Genomic DNA, 16,939 nt, shown 5'->3' with positions numbered 1-16,939 from the left:
CATAAAGATAATAATAAAAAAAGATGTTTTTACTATACTCATATTTACTTCTAAGTCACTTTTATTTCTCCTTAACATATAAAGGGATCTTTATGCATGGAATCAATGTTTTATTCAAGCTAGAGGGATAGCAATGAAGAGCACCTTCCTACACAACCCTGATGAACTTGATTCATCATTGTGCCTTTTTTCCCCACCTGCTCAACACTGCTGTAATACTCCTTTATGCTTCGGTGATCTTGTGCCAATATTCATAAAGGAATATTAATAAAGGTAAGATTTTTAGAGAAGGCAATAAATACTGAAGAAGTGTAATTTTTAGCAGCAGGCATCTATATATTTTGCAGAGGTGCAAGAGGGTTATTTCTCAGAACTAGTGCTATTGTAAAGCGCTTAAATTAGATTCAGGTATGAAATTAAAAACTATTCTCAGAAAAGAGATAATTTACACATAGCACTTTAAACTGATATTTTAAGTTAAAAAGACCTTTCACTTACAGAATTTTTGCAGGTAACACTATACAGAGTGCATAAGACTTTGAACAAGATGACCAAAACAGCTCTTAAGCAAGAAAATCCACACAGATGCAAATTCTTCTGTAGGGAAAACTGAAATACTACATTATAAATTCATTTACCTAGATAACTGATCCACCATCACTTGTTCTACCACAGCCTGTTTTCTCCTTTCTGCAGCAACATCCTCCTGCAATGAAAAACTGACTGAAAGCAAATGACAATTCAAATAATGAATTACCCTTTAAGATAGAATAGACATCACAATTTTACCTAGTATCACAATTAAACTTTTTCCCAATATTTTTAAGTTTTATTTGCATAACAAGTAGACAATAATATTATCTGCTACATGCTCAAATTGTCATATTTAATTTTCACTAAATACAAGAATTCTAGTATTTCTGATGACAAACAGCATCCTTATCTCTGCATTTTTTTCAATTAATTCCGTAAGTATAACAGAGCATAAGGAAACTCGCACTGTTCCAGGTTTCCTGTTTGATACAGTTTCCATCTCAGAGAATAAAACTTTAACCTCAAGCAATACTTAGTCAAAAAAATTCTTTTAAAACTTAGTCTCAAGGCCCAGTTTTTATTTGCTGCATGCCACAATAATTTTCTGCTGAGACAGGCCCATCCTGAGGGGAAATGGATTTAACATGATATTATTTTTGTTAGAGTAACACTGAACCATAACATTTTGTCATTCACTGTAAAGTGCTCAGGTGTTGATCACAATTTGTTTCACAGAAAGAGAAACCTAAAGCGCAGCTCCAGGACTGCATGGAGACCACTGTCAACCAGCAGGCCCCAGCAGCTCTCTTCATTTTATCTTTCAGATTTCTGAATCTTTTCACTGCACTTAAATTTGCCTCTTTAAAAAAAAAAATATATATATATATATATATAATATGAGAATATAGAGATATTCTTACTGTGGGGGTTTATGCAATCTTTTTGAGAACTCTGTAGGTATTCTGAATATGAAGAATTAAGATATTTTTCCGATTGGTTATTTTTTCCACACAATTCTTGTGTGTCAACGAAATTCTAGATAGATCAAGCCTTCTCATGGCTGAAGAAGACTGAAAGTTGGTTACAAGATACCAAGTAACTGCAAGGGATAATTCCTAATTCTACAGAAGTGTCTTGGGCACAATTCGTAACCTTCAAGTAAATATTGTTTGGCACTACCCAAAGAAACAAACAAAAAACCAAACCAAACCCCTCCAATAAATAAACACCAGACCAGCTGGTGTTTATTCCAAACTGATTTTAAGCCTTAAAAGGTTTCTGAATTGTAAGAGACAGGAGGCTTTTTAGTTTGCTTTCGCATTTAACTTTTGTACCTATCAGAACTATAGGGCTCTTTATGCTGAGTTACTGAATCTTTGCCCATTAACTGACATAACAGATGTTTTAAAAAACATTATGTAAAGGAGGACACAGTAACAATACAGAGCATATTCCATGGACCCTGGCTTAGAAAGCCAAACATGCTAGCATGCTGAAAAGAACCTGCATTTAAAAATAAAGAAACCTTACACCTTGATTTTCAGTTGAATTCTAGGTCACTAGATGTACTCGTCCATGGAACATCCTCCATTCAGCTCTTAGACAAAAGCTCTACTGTCAATTTACAATATTGCTGAGGTAAACACTGAACTTGCAGCAGCTCTTACCAGTTAAAAAGTAGTAACTCTTGTTCACAAAATACAATTATTCAGAGAAAAACTATCTTCTTCCCCCAAAACCTACTTTTATTATATATAACATCTATTGGCATTGGTACATTTACTATAATCTGTCTTGAATAAAGGGAACTTTCATCCCAAACTACAGAAAATTTAAGAGATCTTTTACTTCAACATTAAAGTTTTCTGCAATGATTACAGTAAAAGGAAATGTTAACATTGTGTATTCTTAGGCAAATTTTTAAACCACCTTAAAAGCAAATATCAACGACTGAGGCAACATACACCCAATGGAATGAATACATATGCAGTTACTGCTTGTGACTTTCACCATTATTCCTACCACTAGCACAAGCTTGAACCTGAAAAAACCTAAGAGAAGCTCCTAGAAAGAGTCAGACAGCCTGTGCAACCATGAATGCTAATCAGTAACAAGAGGTCTTCTAAAGGTCCCAATGACACATTGCTCAGATACCTGCTGGCTTCCTTTTAAAGCACCTGTTGTGGTCCTGCACTGCTCCCTTTCTCAGTGTTTTCTGCGTATTTGATTTAACATTAAGTAGTTACCCTAATGATACTTCAGAATTTTTTCTATTATCTTTACCTTATAGTCTCAAATTTTAAATATATTCTAAAAGTAATAAACACGAGGCTCCTCAAGTTCTTCATGAAAGTGCTTTCTGAAAAGATTTTTTGTTTATCATGAAAATGAAGTGACCTTAGTAATGCAATATGCCAAATAAATGCTTACAATGATGCAAAATGCAGTGCATAGTGATGAGCAAACAGAATAAATCAAAATTATTATTTACTTTTACAATCTCATATAATTTCTCATGGCTTAGTATTCCATGAGAAAGTTAGAATGCCGTGTTCAACTATACCGTCAAAAACCAGTTATAAAAGCTATCACTGCACATTCAAATACTGAACCATGCAATATCAAATCTCAAGGTTCTTCATCATTATAAATTATCCAAAATTCAAAGCTTAGCCTTAAATAGGCAAGACTCCTATTGTCCAGTCCTAAAAAAAGTGAAAACCTGTCTACATAAGAAATTAAACATACTGTGTATGCCTATTTAAGTTTTAAATCCCTTCTACATGGGCAAGTGAGACCATACTTGGTTCCGGTTTTCAGGGCTCTCTCCTTCCCAAGATCAATAGGAATGAGAAGAACCTGGAAAGGATCTGACAGAGGATCAGAGCCAAAGGAACTGAAAAGAGAGGCTAAGGGAGCTTGGGTTTGTTTAGTTTGCAGAAGCAGCAGCTATGAGGCATTCTGAAAAAACATCTATAACCAAAGGGAAGCTACAATGAACACAGAACCAAATGTTTTCTGACACTGGCAGTGTAACAGAAGGCAAAGGTTACACACTGAGCCTTGGGAGGCTTATATGGATAAATAAAAAGGAAGAACTTCTTCGTAAGTGAAATACTGTATCACAGGAAGATGTTGCCTAGAGATATTGCAGAAACTCCATCCTTGGAGTTTCCATCCAAAGCTGTGGCTGACCCAGTCTAACATCATCAGCAGAGCCCATATAGCTTTCAAAGCCAGTTCTCATTGCATACTCCATTTCAGGAGTTAATGAGGGAAAACATCCCGTTTACTCTAGAAACAAGTCAGAGTAAGAGCTGATGGAATCCACAGATCATGGAATAAAGACCGAGGTACAAGCTACACACCAGAGGAAATGTAACACTACTTAGGTTCACTCAACTCACAGTAAATCTTAGTTGTATGTGTATATTTTTTTTCATAATTTGCATTCTTATTTATATACATTACTGCATAAAATACAAGCATTGCAGATAATATTAAAAAAAAATTGCTCACTGGATTGCTCAGTTCAGCTCCCATTGAAGCAAATGTTTAAACTACCACGATTTCAGTGGGTGAAATTATATACTAGGACCAAATCACCAAAGGCCTAACTTCAGTTGAACATCTGGGAAGTCATTCTACAAATCTAGACAGTACCAGCATAATACCAGCCAAGACACTTACAGCTTCGGATTTCCTTATACTGTGCAGCATCTTATAGGGCTTGCTTGTATAGCACTGTTGCAGGAGAGCTTTCTCATCAAGAGCTGTAAGATCATCATTATGTCCATCTTTAAGCTGTGTACCCTACACAAAAATACAAGCTTCTCATAAATCAAATTTAGTTAACTGTAAGAAAAAAATCACATACATTTCCCTCAACAATTTGAGGTAAATTAAAAGGTTTTTTTATTTAAAAGTTGATTTTTTTTCTTTCCTTCTACTTCTTGCCAATTAGAACAAGGTTTTTTTAATGTCTAGCTTTCTACAGAAACTGAACTCATAAATCTTGCTTTCTAGTCTTTCCTTATATCTTTTGAATACTTACCAACTATCAACCATACTGAAATAATAAAGATCTCAATAATACTGTGTTGGTATAAACCTTGTGAAAAATCAGCAGCAAGTCAGAGAAGGTAGACTGTTAGCACCTCCCTGAGGAAGGTGAGAGCTCATCCACTCTCTTCTGTTCAAGAGCCAAAAGAAACTGACTGGTTCTATGATTTGCCATCATGCATATAGATCAAAGTTCACCATTGCAAAGATGCTGCTTTTTGATCAGCAAAAAAATTAAAGACAGTCTAGACAGGGAAAAGCCAAAGCTGAACTGAGTCTAACAGACTTGTAAATCAGTCTGAGGGGATTATGAAAATCTCTCCTACATGGAGGATTGTTAAGAAAACTGGCACATGAGACTGTTTACTGAAGTCAGGAAGAAGGGAACACAGGAAAGAAATCACACCAGTAGATTTTGTTAGCTATGCTCCTCTAGGAGCAACTTTTCTTCTCTGAAAAGAACCTATTACAAGTTCCACTAATCAGATAAAATAGTAATTATCTTGAAATGTAAAGAGATCGTGATTTATTAATTTAATCAGGTAGTGCTAATATCTAACCCAGAAAATCACTCTGATAGACATTACAATAAAGTCTGTCATTAAAAAATTACACTAATGGTTTCTAGTATTTTTCTGGAACCCAAAATCACCAGAATAAGCAGTCTTGCTTTTTTCTCTCACATTAAATACTTGCCACCTATTTCTTCAGTTTCAGATTAATTTGGCCACTGCTGTACATATTATTTTGACGGGTTTGTAGTACAGAACATAAAGCAGTCACCCCTTGGAAAATAGACAACGGGACAGTGTTGGACTGGTACAGAGGAATTGAATTATTAATAAAAAAGGTAATACTATAACAAATCCCCAGAACTGTCAATTTTAGCTGCCACCAAACACAAAAAAAAGAAAAGAAAAAGCAAAACTTTTTTTTTCATTTGACTCTTTTACTCGCAAAATGTTTACTTATAGGTACTTGCAGGTTCTACATGTTTTATTTGAACACTAGAAGCATGACTATAAGAGGAGAAAGCCCCTTTAAAACTATCAATCAACAATACATGCAAAACATTAACAATACATGAAACAATCTTTGTCTTATACAAGACCTTTCCTTTTCATTCTACTGAATATTAAGCAAATAAAAATCAGTAAACTCGCTATTGCTCACAACCCTTTTCTCTGAAAAGCAACAAACACATGTTCTTCAACATTTCATGGTCATCTACCCTCAGCGCTGAACAGCATTCAGCCAGTGCTCACAACCGTTTCTTGTCTTTCCTCTTTCCTTATACCTACAATATCTTGCTCTCTCCAAACACCCTTCCCCATTCTCTTTTCCAAAACAAGAAGAAAGATGAGATTTTTTTCATCCCTTTGCTTTCCAGTTTCTCGCCACTGATCTTCCCTTGTTTGCATCTTAGTTTTAACTTAAAAACACAAAAGACACCTAGCAGAATTAATAATACAGCTTGCAGTCCAACTAGCCTGGATTTTTCACAATGTCAAAGCAAAAAGTACAGATAATATCTTTATTTTAAGATCATATTCCTTTCCATTTTCAGTCAGTAGTTCTCTAAGTTACAGACTACATCTTTCAGTTCTTTTTTAAGTTCCATATTCTGTCATAATTGAATAGAATAATAATTAATATACTTCTACATTTAAAAAATAAAAAAGCTTAAATGCATTCCTATATTTGGAAATAACATTTTGTCAAGATCTTCCCGCTGTCTTTCAGCTTCTTAGATGGCAAACTCTTTCCTATCAATCATGCTAATCTTCATGCTCAGGCTAGAGATATACCGAGGGCAAATGTTACATTTCTTAACAGAGAATACACGCATACTTAAGATTATCAGAGCACCTCAGTTTCTCACTCTGGAACAACTGAAACAACCTTCCTATATTTTATTTCCTACTCAACATTAGATGCTGAAATTACATTTTTTATTTCTTTACTATACAAACATGGAAGAAATTAATCACGCACACATGCAAACCTCTCCAAACACTGTAATGAAATACCAATGTACATTTACTATTTAAAAATTAAATTGCTTCTTTGCCAGCTACCTTTATTGAAGCTTCTGGACACTGGAGGAGGTAATTTTTCTTTTCTGCAGTTGTCTGAGAATACTGCTTATATTCTTCCTTCATATCTGCTTCATACTGCCGATACTTCAGTTTATATCTGTCTGTTGGGGATAGCAGATTTTCTGGTATTGTCTTCTGCTCCAAAACAGAATGCTAAAGTGAAAAAAAAAATAATCAATATAAAAGCCTCTGGTTTATCTATTGGATAAGAACAGCATTATAACGATTCCCATCCAGTATAACTTCTAAAACTTCTTGACACTGTGCTTCACATAAATAAAAAATGGAAATGGGACTTCATATTCAGGCTTAATTTTCACAGAGTTCTTCATATTCTGCCATTTTTAATCTAGAAAGGACACAACTAAATGTGTTTATATCACATTTAAAGAGAGAAGCAAAGATTCAGTGGTCCTGTCCTATAATATAATGTTACAGACTACAAAAATGGGAATTCTGACATTTTATTTTTTAAGGCTGAAAATGGGCTGATGGATTTTTTCAACCTGAAGTTCTAATTCTTGGGTGGTAGATGAGTATTGGTACTCAGAATTCCTCCCCTAGGACATCATGAGCTGACAAGGCTAAGTACCTTCCTAACTTTATGTCCACTTCGGTGCTCTACACAAGGGAGGCTGGATCAGTAGGAACAGCAGCAATGACAGAAGGCCAAGACTCCATTATTCTTTCTCTCCCTAAATAACTAACATATTCCTCAACACTAACAAAACTAAGACGGCCTTACCTAGCATCTCATCTTGCAACAACAGTATAACAATCCTGTTCTAGAAAACCATTTCTCAAAACCCCAGATTTGTGCTCTTGAAAAGGCAGGTTTCTCTTTCAAAAGAGGATCCACATCCTTTCACTGGTTAATTCCTGAATGGTAAGATTATGCCTATGTTATTCTTCAAAAAGTCACCTATTTTGGGAAGATTTACTTACATAGTCTGTTATTGAAGAAGCTGGAATATATCTTGCTAAAGCAATGCTCGTCAGGGCCCCAGAAGCAAGCAATGCAGAAAGAAAGGCCACTCAGAGGAAGGTATTAAAATATCTTAGAACTACTTGAAAATCTTCTCCACAAAAATTAAAGGGGGAAGTCAGGCAAAATGAGAGAGAGAAGAAGAGCAAAAGAGGGTAAGTGAACAGAAGACACATTCCTGCATATTCAGCATTTCACTATTTAAGGCATAATAAAGCAGAAAGGAAGCAAGAAGAGATAAAGCAGAGAAGAAAGGGGGAAAGAGCCTAACAGACAAAGCCATACCAACCTTCCATTACCTTTCCTGAAGGCAGACAGAATTATATGTATGAACTATGTATTAAAAAAAAAATAATAAATGGTAAAGCAAGCAGTGAAATTACAGGTATACAGACCTGAAAAGAGGATAGCAACTCAAGCATGTCTCCACTGCACGTCTGCAATGCAGTAGAGGAAATTAACCTATCCCTAATTACATGTTTTCAGAAACACCTTATGACATGTATAAATACCTATGTTGAGCAGAAAGTTCTGAGATATTCTGAGAATATCTTTGTCCATTATTTAAAAAGAAAACAAAAAGAAAACAAAACCCCAAAAAAAAAAATCAAACAAACAAAACTCCATACTTAACCAATTTAGTTTTTATTTAAATGCCATTTTAATTTTTTTATGTTGAAAAACCACTTGGCTATACAGGGAAACACATAAAATTATGATCTTGGCAGATTCACCTTGAGCTTGAGCCAGTTTGGAATACCGCCTTGTTGCTATATTAATCGTTTCAAGGGGCATAGGTTACGTACAAATTAATTAATAATTGTTTTTCCCTCTAGCTATAATTCTGTTTTAAACACACTTGTTACAGGATTTCTTAGGCTTATGTACATTAAATATTTTTGAAATAACAGATTTTTTAACAGTGTTTTCCAATTCTTCCCAAAGGAGATAACACTGTTAAGTTCAGGTATATCCTGTATGCTAACCAGATAAAAACATACAGCTAGTAGTAAGATTTTTACCATGATTATGTAAGGTATTTATATGTATAGAATCACAGAACAGTTAGGGTTGTAAAGGACCTTAAGGTCATCTAGTTCCAACACCCCTGCCATGGGCAGGGATGCCTTACCTCAGACCCATGACACCCAAGGGTCTGTCCAGCCTGGCCTTGAACACCTCTAGGGATGAAGAATTTACCATTTCTTTGGCCAACCTGTTCCAGTACATCACCACCCTCACAGTAAAGATCTTCTTCCTTATATCTAACCTGAACTTCCCCTGTTTAAGTTTAAACCCATTACCCCTTGTCCTATAGCTATAGTCCCTGATGAAGAGTCCCTCTCACAGCTGTACTCAACTATAAACCAGAGTGTTAGCATATGAACTATTGATTTCCCTTATGAAGCACCTAAGATTAGTGGTGATTAAGTTTCTTAGTCATCCAGGGGAAAAATATGCTCATATGTGAACAAGAAATTTTAACAATAAAAGTGACGCAACAGATTGGCCATAATCCCAAAGTTAACACCATAGTTCTGTTTTAAAAATGAGACTTCAGAAAAAGCCATTAAGAAAGTTTCATTCACCAAAAGTAACTATTCTTCCATAGGAATAATACTTACTCTTTGTAAATCATACTACTATCCATTTTAACTTTATTATTTTTGTCTTACAAAAATGTCTCACTTTGTTTAGAAAGACAAACCAAAGCTACATGCTACCTCATTTTTCAGTTGCTTTGACAAATTGTTCATAAAGGTAGCTATTAATATATCTCTTCAAATATGAGCACAATGAAAACGATGGGTGGATCAACCAACAAAGAAGAGCTAAGATACATAATAAAATGGAATTTTTAAAATATTCTAGAAGCTTCTCAGTAAAAAGTATTTTCCAAAAATATTTTGGACCAATAGCACTTGAAAATACAAGTTTAGCCAAAAGAAAAAAAAAAAGAAAGAAAAAAAAAAAGACAACTTGTGTAAGAAAGCTAAGCATATTTTTCTAAATTACTGTTATAGGGGCTCTGAGCAGCCTGGTCTAGTGGCAAGAGACCCTGCCCATAGCAGGTGGGTTGAAACTAGATGAACTTTAAGGTGCCTTCCAACCCAAACCATGCTACGATATTTTTAAGATATTTGTAGTGACAGACTGACCTGTTGACCCTGCTGATGCTGTGTATATGGCTTTTGTAATATTCTCCAATCTGAAGATGAATCCGGAGGGCATGCATGAGGATAACTTCCACTGTATGGTATGTAAGAGTCCCCATCCTAAAATTACAGAAAACAAAAAAGACAAGCAATCATAACTGGTTTATATTCAGAGTGCTATTTTTATAAACTCCCACAACACATGAATTCTAAAAACTAGTCAAGACAGAAGTAATTCATAATTACCTCTTCATCAGAATCTCTCAGCCTCCCTAGATCTAGGCATGGCACCCTGCAGGAAGTTAAAACCATTTTAATAGCAATACATTCTCTTATTTTTCAATTACAGTAAAAGCAAACTACCTTTTAGTTACTGTTAGTAGCTCCTTTCAAAAAAATTTCACAGTTATGAACAGTTTCACTACAACTAGAGAGGCCTACTCAGCAAATTCCTATTAGCCCCTCTTGCTTCAGCTCCAGAACTCGCCACTGAGCTTTTCCTCTTTTCCAGTTTCAGAGTACCCTGGCAGCCAAAAAGGGCCCCTACAAAGCCTTTCTTCACTCCCAGCATGGCCACCTTGGCTTCTCCTCACTCCCCAACAGGAGCTGCTGCAACAAGATCATAAATCAGGGATTCCTTATTGATTCAATGGGATCATAAATCTTGTCTTCCACAGCAGGCCTGTGTCAACAACCCTCTATAATCAGTCAGCAGAGGCAGCGGAGGAGCAATAGATCCTTGGGATGAAAACCTCCTGAACTCTTTGTAAGGTATTAACACAATGGAAGCCAACTATACTTCAGTATTGTATTCTCCTTAAAGAAATTAAAACATCTCCAACTCACCAATGCATCTCTGTGCCTTCTGCCTTTACTCCAGGTATACCCTGGAGTACCATGCATACTTTTTATTTATTTATTTATTTTTACCACCAGTATTTCCAAACAACCCTATTGTAACAAGATTACTTCTTGGAATAAAAGAGCTCTTTAATTTCCAGTCTTTTCTGTCTATAGAATGACTGACAGTACACAGAAATTGATGTTCAATATGAACAATCCAAGGTCATGGCCACACATACTTGTAAAATAATGTAGAAAGTTACTTTGGCTGTAATGCATTCTAGTAAATGCAAAAACTAAACTGTCAAACATAGTCCTTGGAATAGCAGATGTTGCTTGTCTGAAGAAGTCACTTAAATTTTATAAGCATTGTACAAAATTCTTCACTGCTTGTAAAACCCTTTATAACAGTTGCTCTGTAATTTATACTGTAATACCTGCAAAAAAGGTCAAGGTTTTTCTCCTTTTGCAGACTACTACATTAGAATATTCAAGAAAGACTTAAGTATAAATGTGAAAGCTCCGAGTACAACTCAACTGTAAAGCTCAAAGAAATGTAAATCAACTTAATTCCAATGTAAATAATGCATCAAGTATTCTACTCTAAATATAAATCATAGAAAACAAACCTATGATGACAAATTTCATGGAACACCGAGTTGCATATCAATACAAATGCAAATGCATTGTGTTAATAATGCAGAATTAAACAAACTGATCAGAAATAGAGGCAGACTTACTCTGGTGGGCGAGGACCACGAGTAGCCCGTGTATCTGGTCTCCAGCCCTAAAAGAAAGGCACATTAACTACATACTTGTGGGGATCAGGATTAAAATATATAGCTCTCTCTTTCAACTTCCCCTGGAATATTTAAAACCAATGCTTCAAAGTATCTGACATATTTAACTGAGGTGCTACTAACAAAAGGACAAAACAAAAACTTTCCATTGAAAGTTGATTCTTATGCACCACGAGACTAAAAGGTTGAATATTCATCATGACAGAAAGATTTCCAGCCATTAAGAATCCAGGTATCATCCACAGCAGCTATTAATAATGCATTTAAAATAACCTATGTTCCTGAGACTTTGTGCAATCATCACTCACGAGGTTTTACGTCACTTTGTCCTTGCTGGCTGGGAACCAACCCTTCAGCCAACCCTTACACCAAAACCACAATACCAACAGCCAGCTGGCTCCCAAGGTGCTAGCTCAGACCCCAAAGAAGCCCTCATGTCTGGTGTAACTGTATCACCCAGTTTTAGTATGGCAGCACACAATGGTGACTAGGCAGCTTCTGTATTCACACTGTTTATTTTGCATGGCTGTGTACCACATCGCCCTCCAAACTGAAATGAGCAAGAATATGGCAAAAGAAAAGACAAGCCAAAGCTCCATTTACTCCACTATAGCTTTCTACAGAGAAGACAACAGCAAATCCCTAAGGAAGACTGTTTGACTTGGGCAAGCACACAGTAACAATTCCCCTAGCTGGCCTCCCAGTCTGAAAAAAATAAAATACGTGGTTCAGGCATATTCTGAACTAGGGCCATTATCTTTATTTTCACACTCTTCAGCTCAGAGATCTCAGCATCACAGTCTGAAATGAGCAGACATCTTGTTTCCAGCGGTTCCCTAAGTCCTTTCACGGTTTGAGAGCAGTCACAAAACTGTAACTCCTTTATTGACACACACCCTTGTAAACTCGCTCCTGAAAAAGAACTTCACAGTTCAGCAACAGTAGTTGCTTCAAAAACAAGGGGATTTAAGAACAGTAGTTTCTCCCCAGTAAGGTCGCGCATAATAAATATCCCCACCTTGTGGTCAAGTATGTAAAAACCCCTTCAGGGATCTAACACAAGACGTAAAAGCAATGCATTAAATCACAAGTCTTAATTTTTTTGTACCATTTCAACTGTGATAAGATAAATAACATACTACATTTTAGATGTTAAAGTCTTAAGGTAATTCCTTTTCCAGAAGTCATCAAATCAAGAAGAAAGCAAACAAAAATCGTCCTGGACTGTCCAAATTTACAGGGTCAAAGCACAGAGTTTCTACCTGATTTTTATCTATGATTTATTTTTGCAAGCTACCAAGAATCACATGGGCTAGGGAGTCTAAATTTGGAAACTGGGGGGGGGGCAAGAAAGAGAATACAAAAGGTATGAGAGATTAGAGAAAAACAGACATTTCTTTTCTTTTGCAACCTACACTAAATGCCTCAAAATGTTCTTGTCATTCACAGGTATTTCATTCTTAAAAGACTGGTTAAGAGGTAACATTATACCATTGATGTGATATCATTTACAAAAGCTCCTTTTCCATTCTAAAGCAAACATGAACAAACATAAAAGGAAAAGGGCAACTTGGCAGTCAAACTCCAAGAATTCCTAATGGGGTCACCCAGCAAATAAGGAAGTTAAATGGGTACTTGGGGGCTGACGGAAGATTACCAATTAACTTTACTTCATGGACATAAGGTATACACTATCTGTGAGAAAAATCAACTGTTACTAACAATATTAATATTTACCTTGGCTAAAATAAAAACAGTGGCCCTCAGAATCCAAGATCACATTCAGGCTTTCAAGTTAGCCTGAAAGCTTCTGCTATAGTGACCTTGTGAGGTTAAAATGTACTTTGAAACACAGACTATTAGAGATACCCGGAAGACAAAATTCCACTTCAGACTGAATGCAGAGAACTGGGATTCATTTTACACATCAATCTGAAATCATGCCTTTTGCAATTACGTTTTGGGGGTTGCTTTACTTTAGTGCTGCCTTGTAAAATAAAAACAGATGAACCTGTTGCCAATTTCACCAACAGTCTGAGATAGCACACAGTACAGGATCAAGCCTCTGTTTCTCTAAATTGGACACATTAGTTTGTTCCCAAGTTCTCCATATGCCAGTCAAGTACTCAGTTTTTGTAAGGCATCTGTTTTAATTGGCAATTCTCACCTTCATTTGAGAAGCTGTCATGATAAACTATTTCTTGACAAAAGTAATTTCGTTAAAAGCTTCCTTCTCCACAGGATGCATTATAGCATCAAACTAAGAACCTTCTGAAGTATGTTTAAAATATTTGTTAAGATGTCAAAGAAGGAAAACAACCACAAGCATTCTGTTAACACACCTGATATTTCTTCCCCCTTGGTGACAGCTGAACCTGCCTTCGAGGGGATGCAGCAACTCCTTTAACTTCCAAATCCATCCAAAGCCAATGAACACCTTCAGAATAAACTGAAAACCAGAAAAGGCTATTGAGAAAATAATGTACTTTTTATATACATACTTCTGAAAAAAAAAAACCCAAAACATTATTGCATTAGAAAGAATGGGTCTATCACCAATGGTTTAGGTGAAGTCTTTGTCAAGCTGTGAAATGTTGCTGGCTTTCCTTTTATCACTACCTCTTAACTTTAGTCTTTCCTTACTAATGCTTAACCAGATTCCTGTTCAAATTTACATCTTTGAATTGTGCAATACGAACTCACTCCTCTAAACGAGTTAACAAGGTTTTATTGAGGGACAAAGGCAATAAAGCAAAAGCAACAGGGGTGGGTGTATGACCGTAGCCAGAGGCACAACTAATTAGCATTTGTTACAGGTTTATATACTTTCACTATTGCACTCGTCTTATACATATTCATAATTCCCGTGTATAGGTGGGGAATATTATAACTAGCTCCAGGAACTTATTATCATAAGTCTCCCCTTCTTGGCAGCTGCGCACTGCTCTCCGGTGATTGTGGGCAGGGGTCTTGAGGATGCAGTAAGCAGTCTTCCTCACAGTGTACTTTTCACCTTTGGCACAGCTGGATGCCCCAGTAATCACAGAACTAGCTGAAACCAGCCAGATTTGTAATTCTTCTGATAAGTAGCAAAGATTTAAAACAGTGTGACCTTCCTGCAAAATTTATTGCAAGATGGGCAGACAAGGAGTATCCCAAGCTAGCAGATGTTTGGGAGGCTCTGTCTCTAAACTAACTGATAAGTAGAAGAATGGTGTGAAATCATTCATATTTAGTGGGGCCACTAAAACCTGTTATCTCACCACAGACAACACAAACATTGCTCTTTAAAGCTAAAGAGACTTTAGAAGACTAGTGTGAGACAATTAACTCATGTTTAGTGGGGCCACTAAATTCCAGACTTACAACATAAACATTGTTCGCTTTCTGCAACCTAACTTAAGCTAAAAAGTGCTTTACCTCTATGTTTTCCAGGCACTAGCTTTTCTTATATCAAGTCCCTACCCCTCTTTCTTTCACCTTTACAAATTATTTTGCTATGTGACTCCGTTTTGCTCAAGAGTTCTAGCCCTTTTTAACTCCTTGTCTAATCTTGTGTCTTTAGAGAGCTTTGTTTCTGTTATTGTAAACTTGTACAGTTATATCCACATAACCACACCTATGATTTGCGAAATCTGATATATTTATGTGTTTATTACAGCATCATTTAACTCCCTCTTTCCCTTACCCTTCTGAATAACTTCCCATACCAGCAGTCCTAACTTGTTACCCCTTGACAACATCAAACCTCTCTCACTCTTGGCTGACAGCGGCTGCCTGGCTCTCAGCTGCACCGTGCATTTTCAGGTATTTTCAGGAAGAGGTAAGGGCCCTCCTGGAGCACAGCCGGCCTCCAAGAGCTCCAAGCAACATTTTATCAATATGCCATCTCCTGCTCTGACGGCTTCTCCTTCCACCCAGCCATTTTTTGAACCCAAAATCATTTAATTCCTAGAAACCAGACACTCCGTTTTCAAATCACCATCCACAAATCACATTTTCTGACCACGTTTCTACTTACTGAGCAGGTTTACCTCCCAAGAATCCTTTCCTTTAGCAAGCCGAAGGGCCTACTTGGATCAGAGACGGCCAACCAGCCGACCTTCCATACAAACCCCTTCTCAGGGCACTTAAAACCAGGAGCCGATGATTTCTCACGACCTCACGGCTCTCAGCGAGAGGCAGTATCCTCCCAGCTGAAGGCACAGGGGGCAAAGAGCGTTGCTGCGCTAAACGGTTAACGCACTGAAGTAACTTTACCACAAACAACACTGTACGAGCCAGCTATACGGAAGCCATGCACTCTCCCGGGAGCGCAGCGGGGCTGGACGAAGAGGAGGCCCGCGTCGTTGGCGGGGCACGGCCAAGTCCCGGAGGAGTCTCACCGCTGGGCCACGCATGGCGGACGACAAGGGCCCGCCCCACGCCCGTCCGTCTCCATGGTAACCGCGCCCCGCCACGCACCCTCCCCGCGACCTGCTGTCACGTTGCGGCAGCCCCGCCCTCGGGGCACTGCAGAGTACCGCGGCGCGGAGGGGCCAGTCCCGGTGGGGCTGAGCACCCAAATGTCGCAAGATACCGCCACAGCTGAGCGGCGAGGCTGACTGCCAGGACCGCTCCAGAGGAAACGCCGGGCCCCAGCATCCATATAGCGCACACCGGCCGTGCCTCGGCGGGCAGAGCTACGCAGCCCCGCCAGGGAGACTGAGCCCTTGTGCGCTGCTCAGGTCCGTGTGCTCCGCAAATCCAGGCTGCTGAAAGCAGCGATTTCAAACTAGCAGCAAAAGGGCTCACTGTGAACGGCTACAACCATTACCGCAAAGTAGCTTGACACCTTACAGGCAAGGGCTTCCAGTAGCAGCAGCGTAATTCTGTCCCATTTCATCCACTCTGCCCTGGGGGAAAACTATCACCTCTGGAGAAACCCTAGCTTTCTGGTCAATCAGTTTTCCAAAGTTAGTTTTGCAGTGAGATGTTGCCTTATACACTGACACTAATGATGTATTTCTGAATACTGTTACTTCCAAGCCCATATGATCCATTTGTTAGAACCAACCATGTACCATGTTTCTACACCTGAATGATCAATTCATTCCATTTCAGTGAGTGGCACAGTAACAGGTTTGGTCCATTTCCTACATAAAAACAAATCCATGTTATTTTCCTGTAAGAACAAAGATGGCAAAGAGTTCAGGAATTGCAACTGGCCTACTTAAAAGCTATGCAATTACAAACCCAAAACTGTAACAGTATTGTGCTGTCAGGCCTACCTCTAATGTACTTCCTGTCACTAAAGGGTGGCAGTTCCACAGGCATATGTGTTAAGTGAACAAAAAATAAGCAGAAAATAAAGGTATGGACAAAAATTATTCTGGCAAAGGAAGTAAATGTTTGAAAAAAGCCACTATTAAGCTGGCATGAACTGAAAAATGAACCTCCAAAGCCCCACAGGTACAGAAT

General features: G+C 37.7%; 1 protein-coding gene across 9 annotated transcripts in view; it reads right to left on the bottom strand.

Moving 5' to 3' along the window:
* CAPS2 (calcyphosine 2) overlaps positions 1 to 16,866 on the bottom strand; it is a 32,175-nt gene extending 15,309 nt beyond the window's left edge. For 6 of the 9 annotated variants that reach the window (XM_061369424.1, XM_061369426.1, XM_061369428.1 and 3 more), the window contains exons 1-8: positions 15,501 to 15,830; positions 13,822 to 13,928; positions 11,420 to 11,466; positions 10,083 to 10,128; positions 9,840 to 9,956; positions 6,675 to 6,848; positions 4,225 to 4,347; positions 639 to 706 (exon numbers count right to left, since the gene is read on the bottom strand). In XM_061369424.1, the coding sequence (XP_061225408.1) occupies positions 639 to 706; positions 4,225 to 4,347; positions 6,675 to 6,848; positions 9,840 to 9,956; positions 10,083 to 10,128; positions 11,420 to 11,466; positions 13,822 to 13,899 (653 nt within the window). In that variant the 5' untranslated portion in view covers positions 13,900 to 13,928; positions 15,501 to 15,830. Of the gene's footprint in view, positions 1 to 638; positions 707 to 4,224; positions 4,348 to 6,674; positions 6,849 to 9,839; positions 9,957 to 10,082; positions 10,129 to 11,419; positions 11,467 to 13,821; positions 13,929 to 15,500; positions 15,831 to 16,542 lie in introns of those variants that run through there. The other 3 variants (XM_061369427.1, XM_061369425.1, XM_061369430.1) reach the window with 3 other exon arrangements.
* Positions 16,867 to 16,939: the final 73 nt, after the last annotated feature.

The sequence above is a fragment of the Neopsephotus bourkii genome, unplaced genomic scaffold (genome assembly GCF_033783945.1).
Source record: "Neopsephotus bourkii isolate Nb327-2 ecotype Australia unplaced genomic scaffold, CSIRO-AGI_Nbou_v1 NB_1493, whole genome shotgun sequence".
NCBI classification, from domain to species: Eukaryota; Metazoa; Chordata; class Aves; order Psittaciformes; family Psittacidae; genus Neopsephotus; species Neopsephotus bourkii.
Note: the sequence above shows the minus strand (reverse complement) of the source record. Positions and strands in the feature narration are given on the sequence as shown.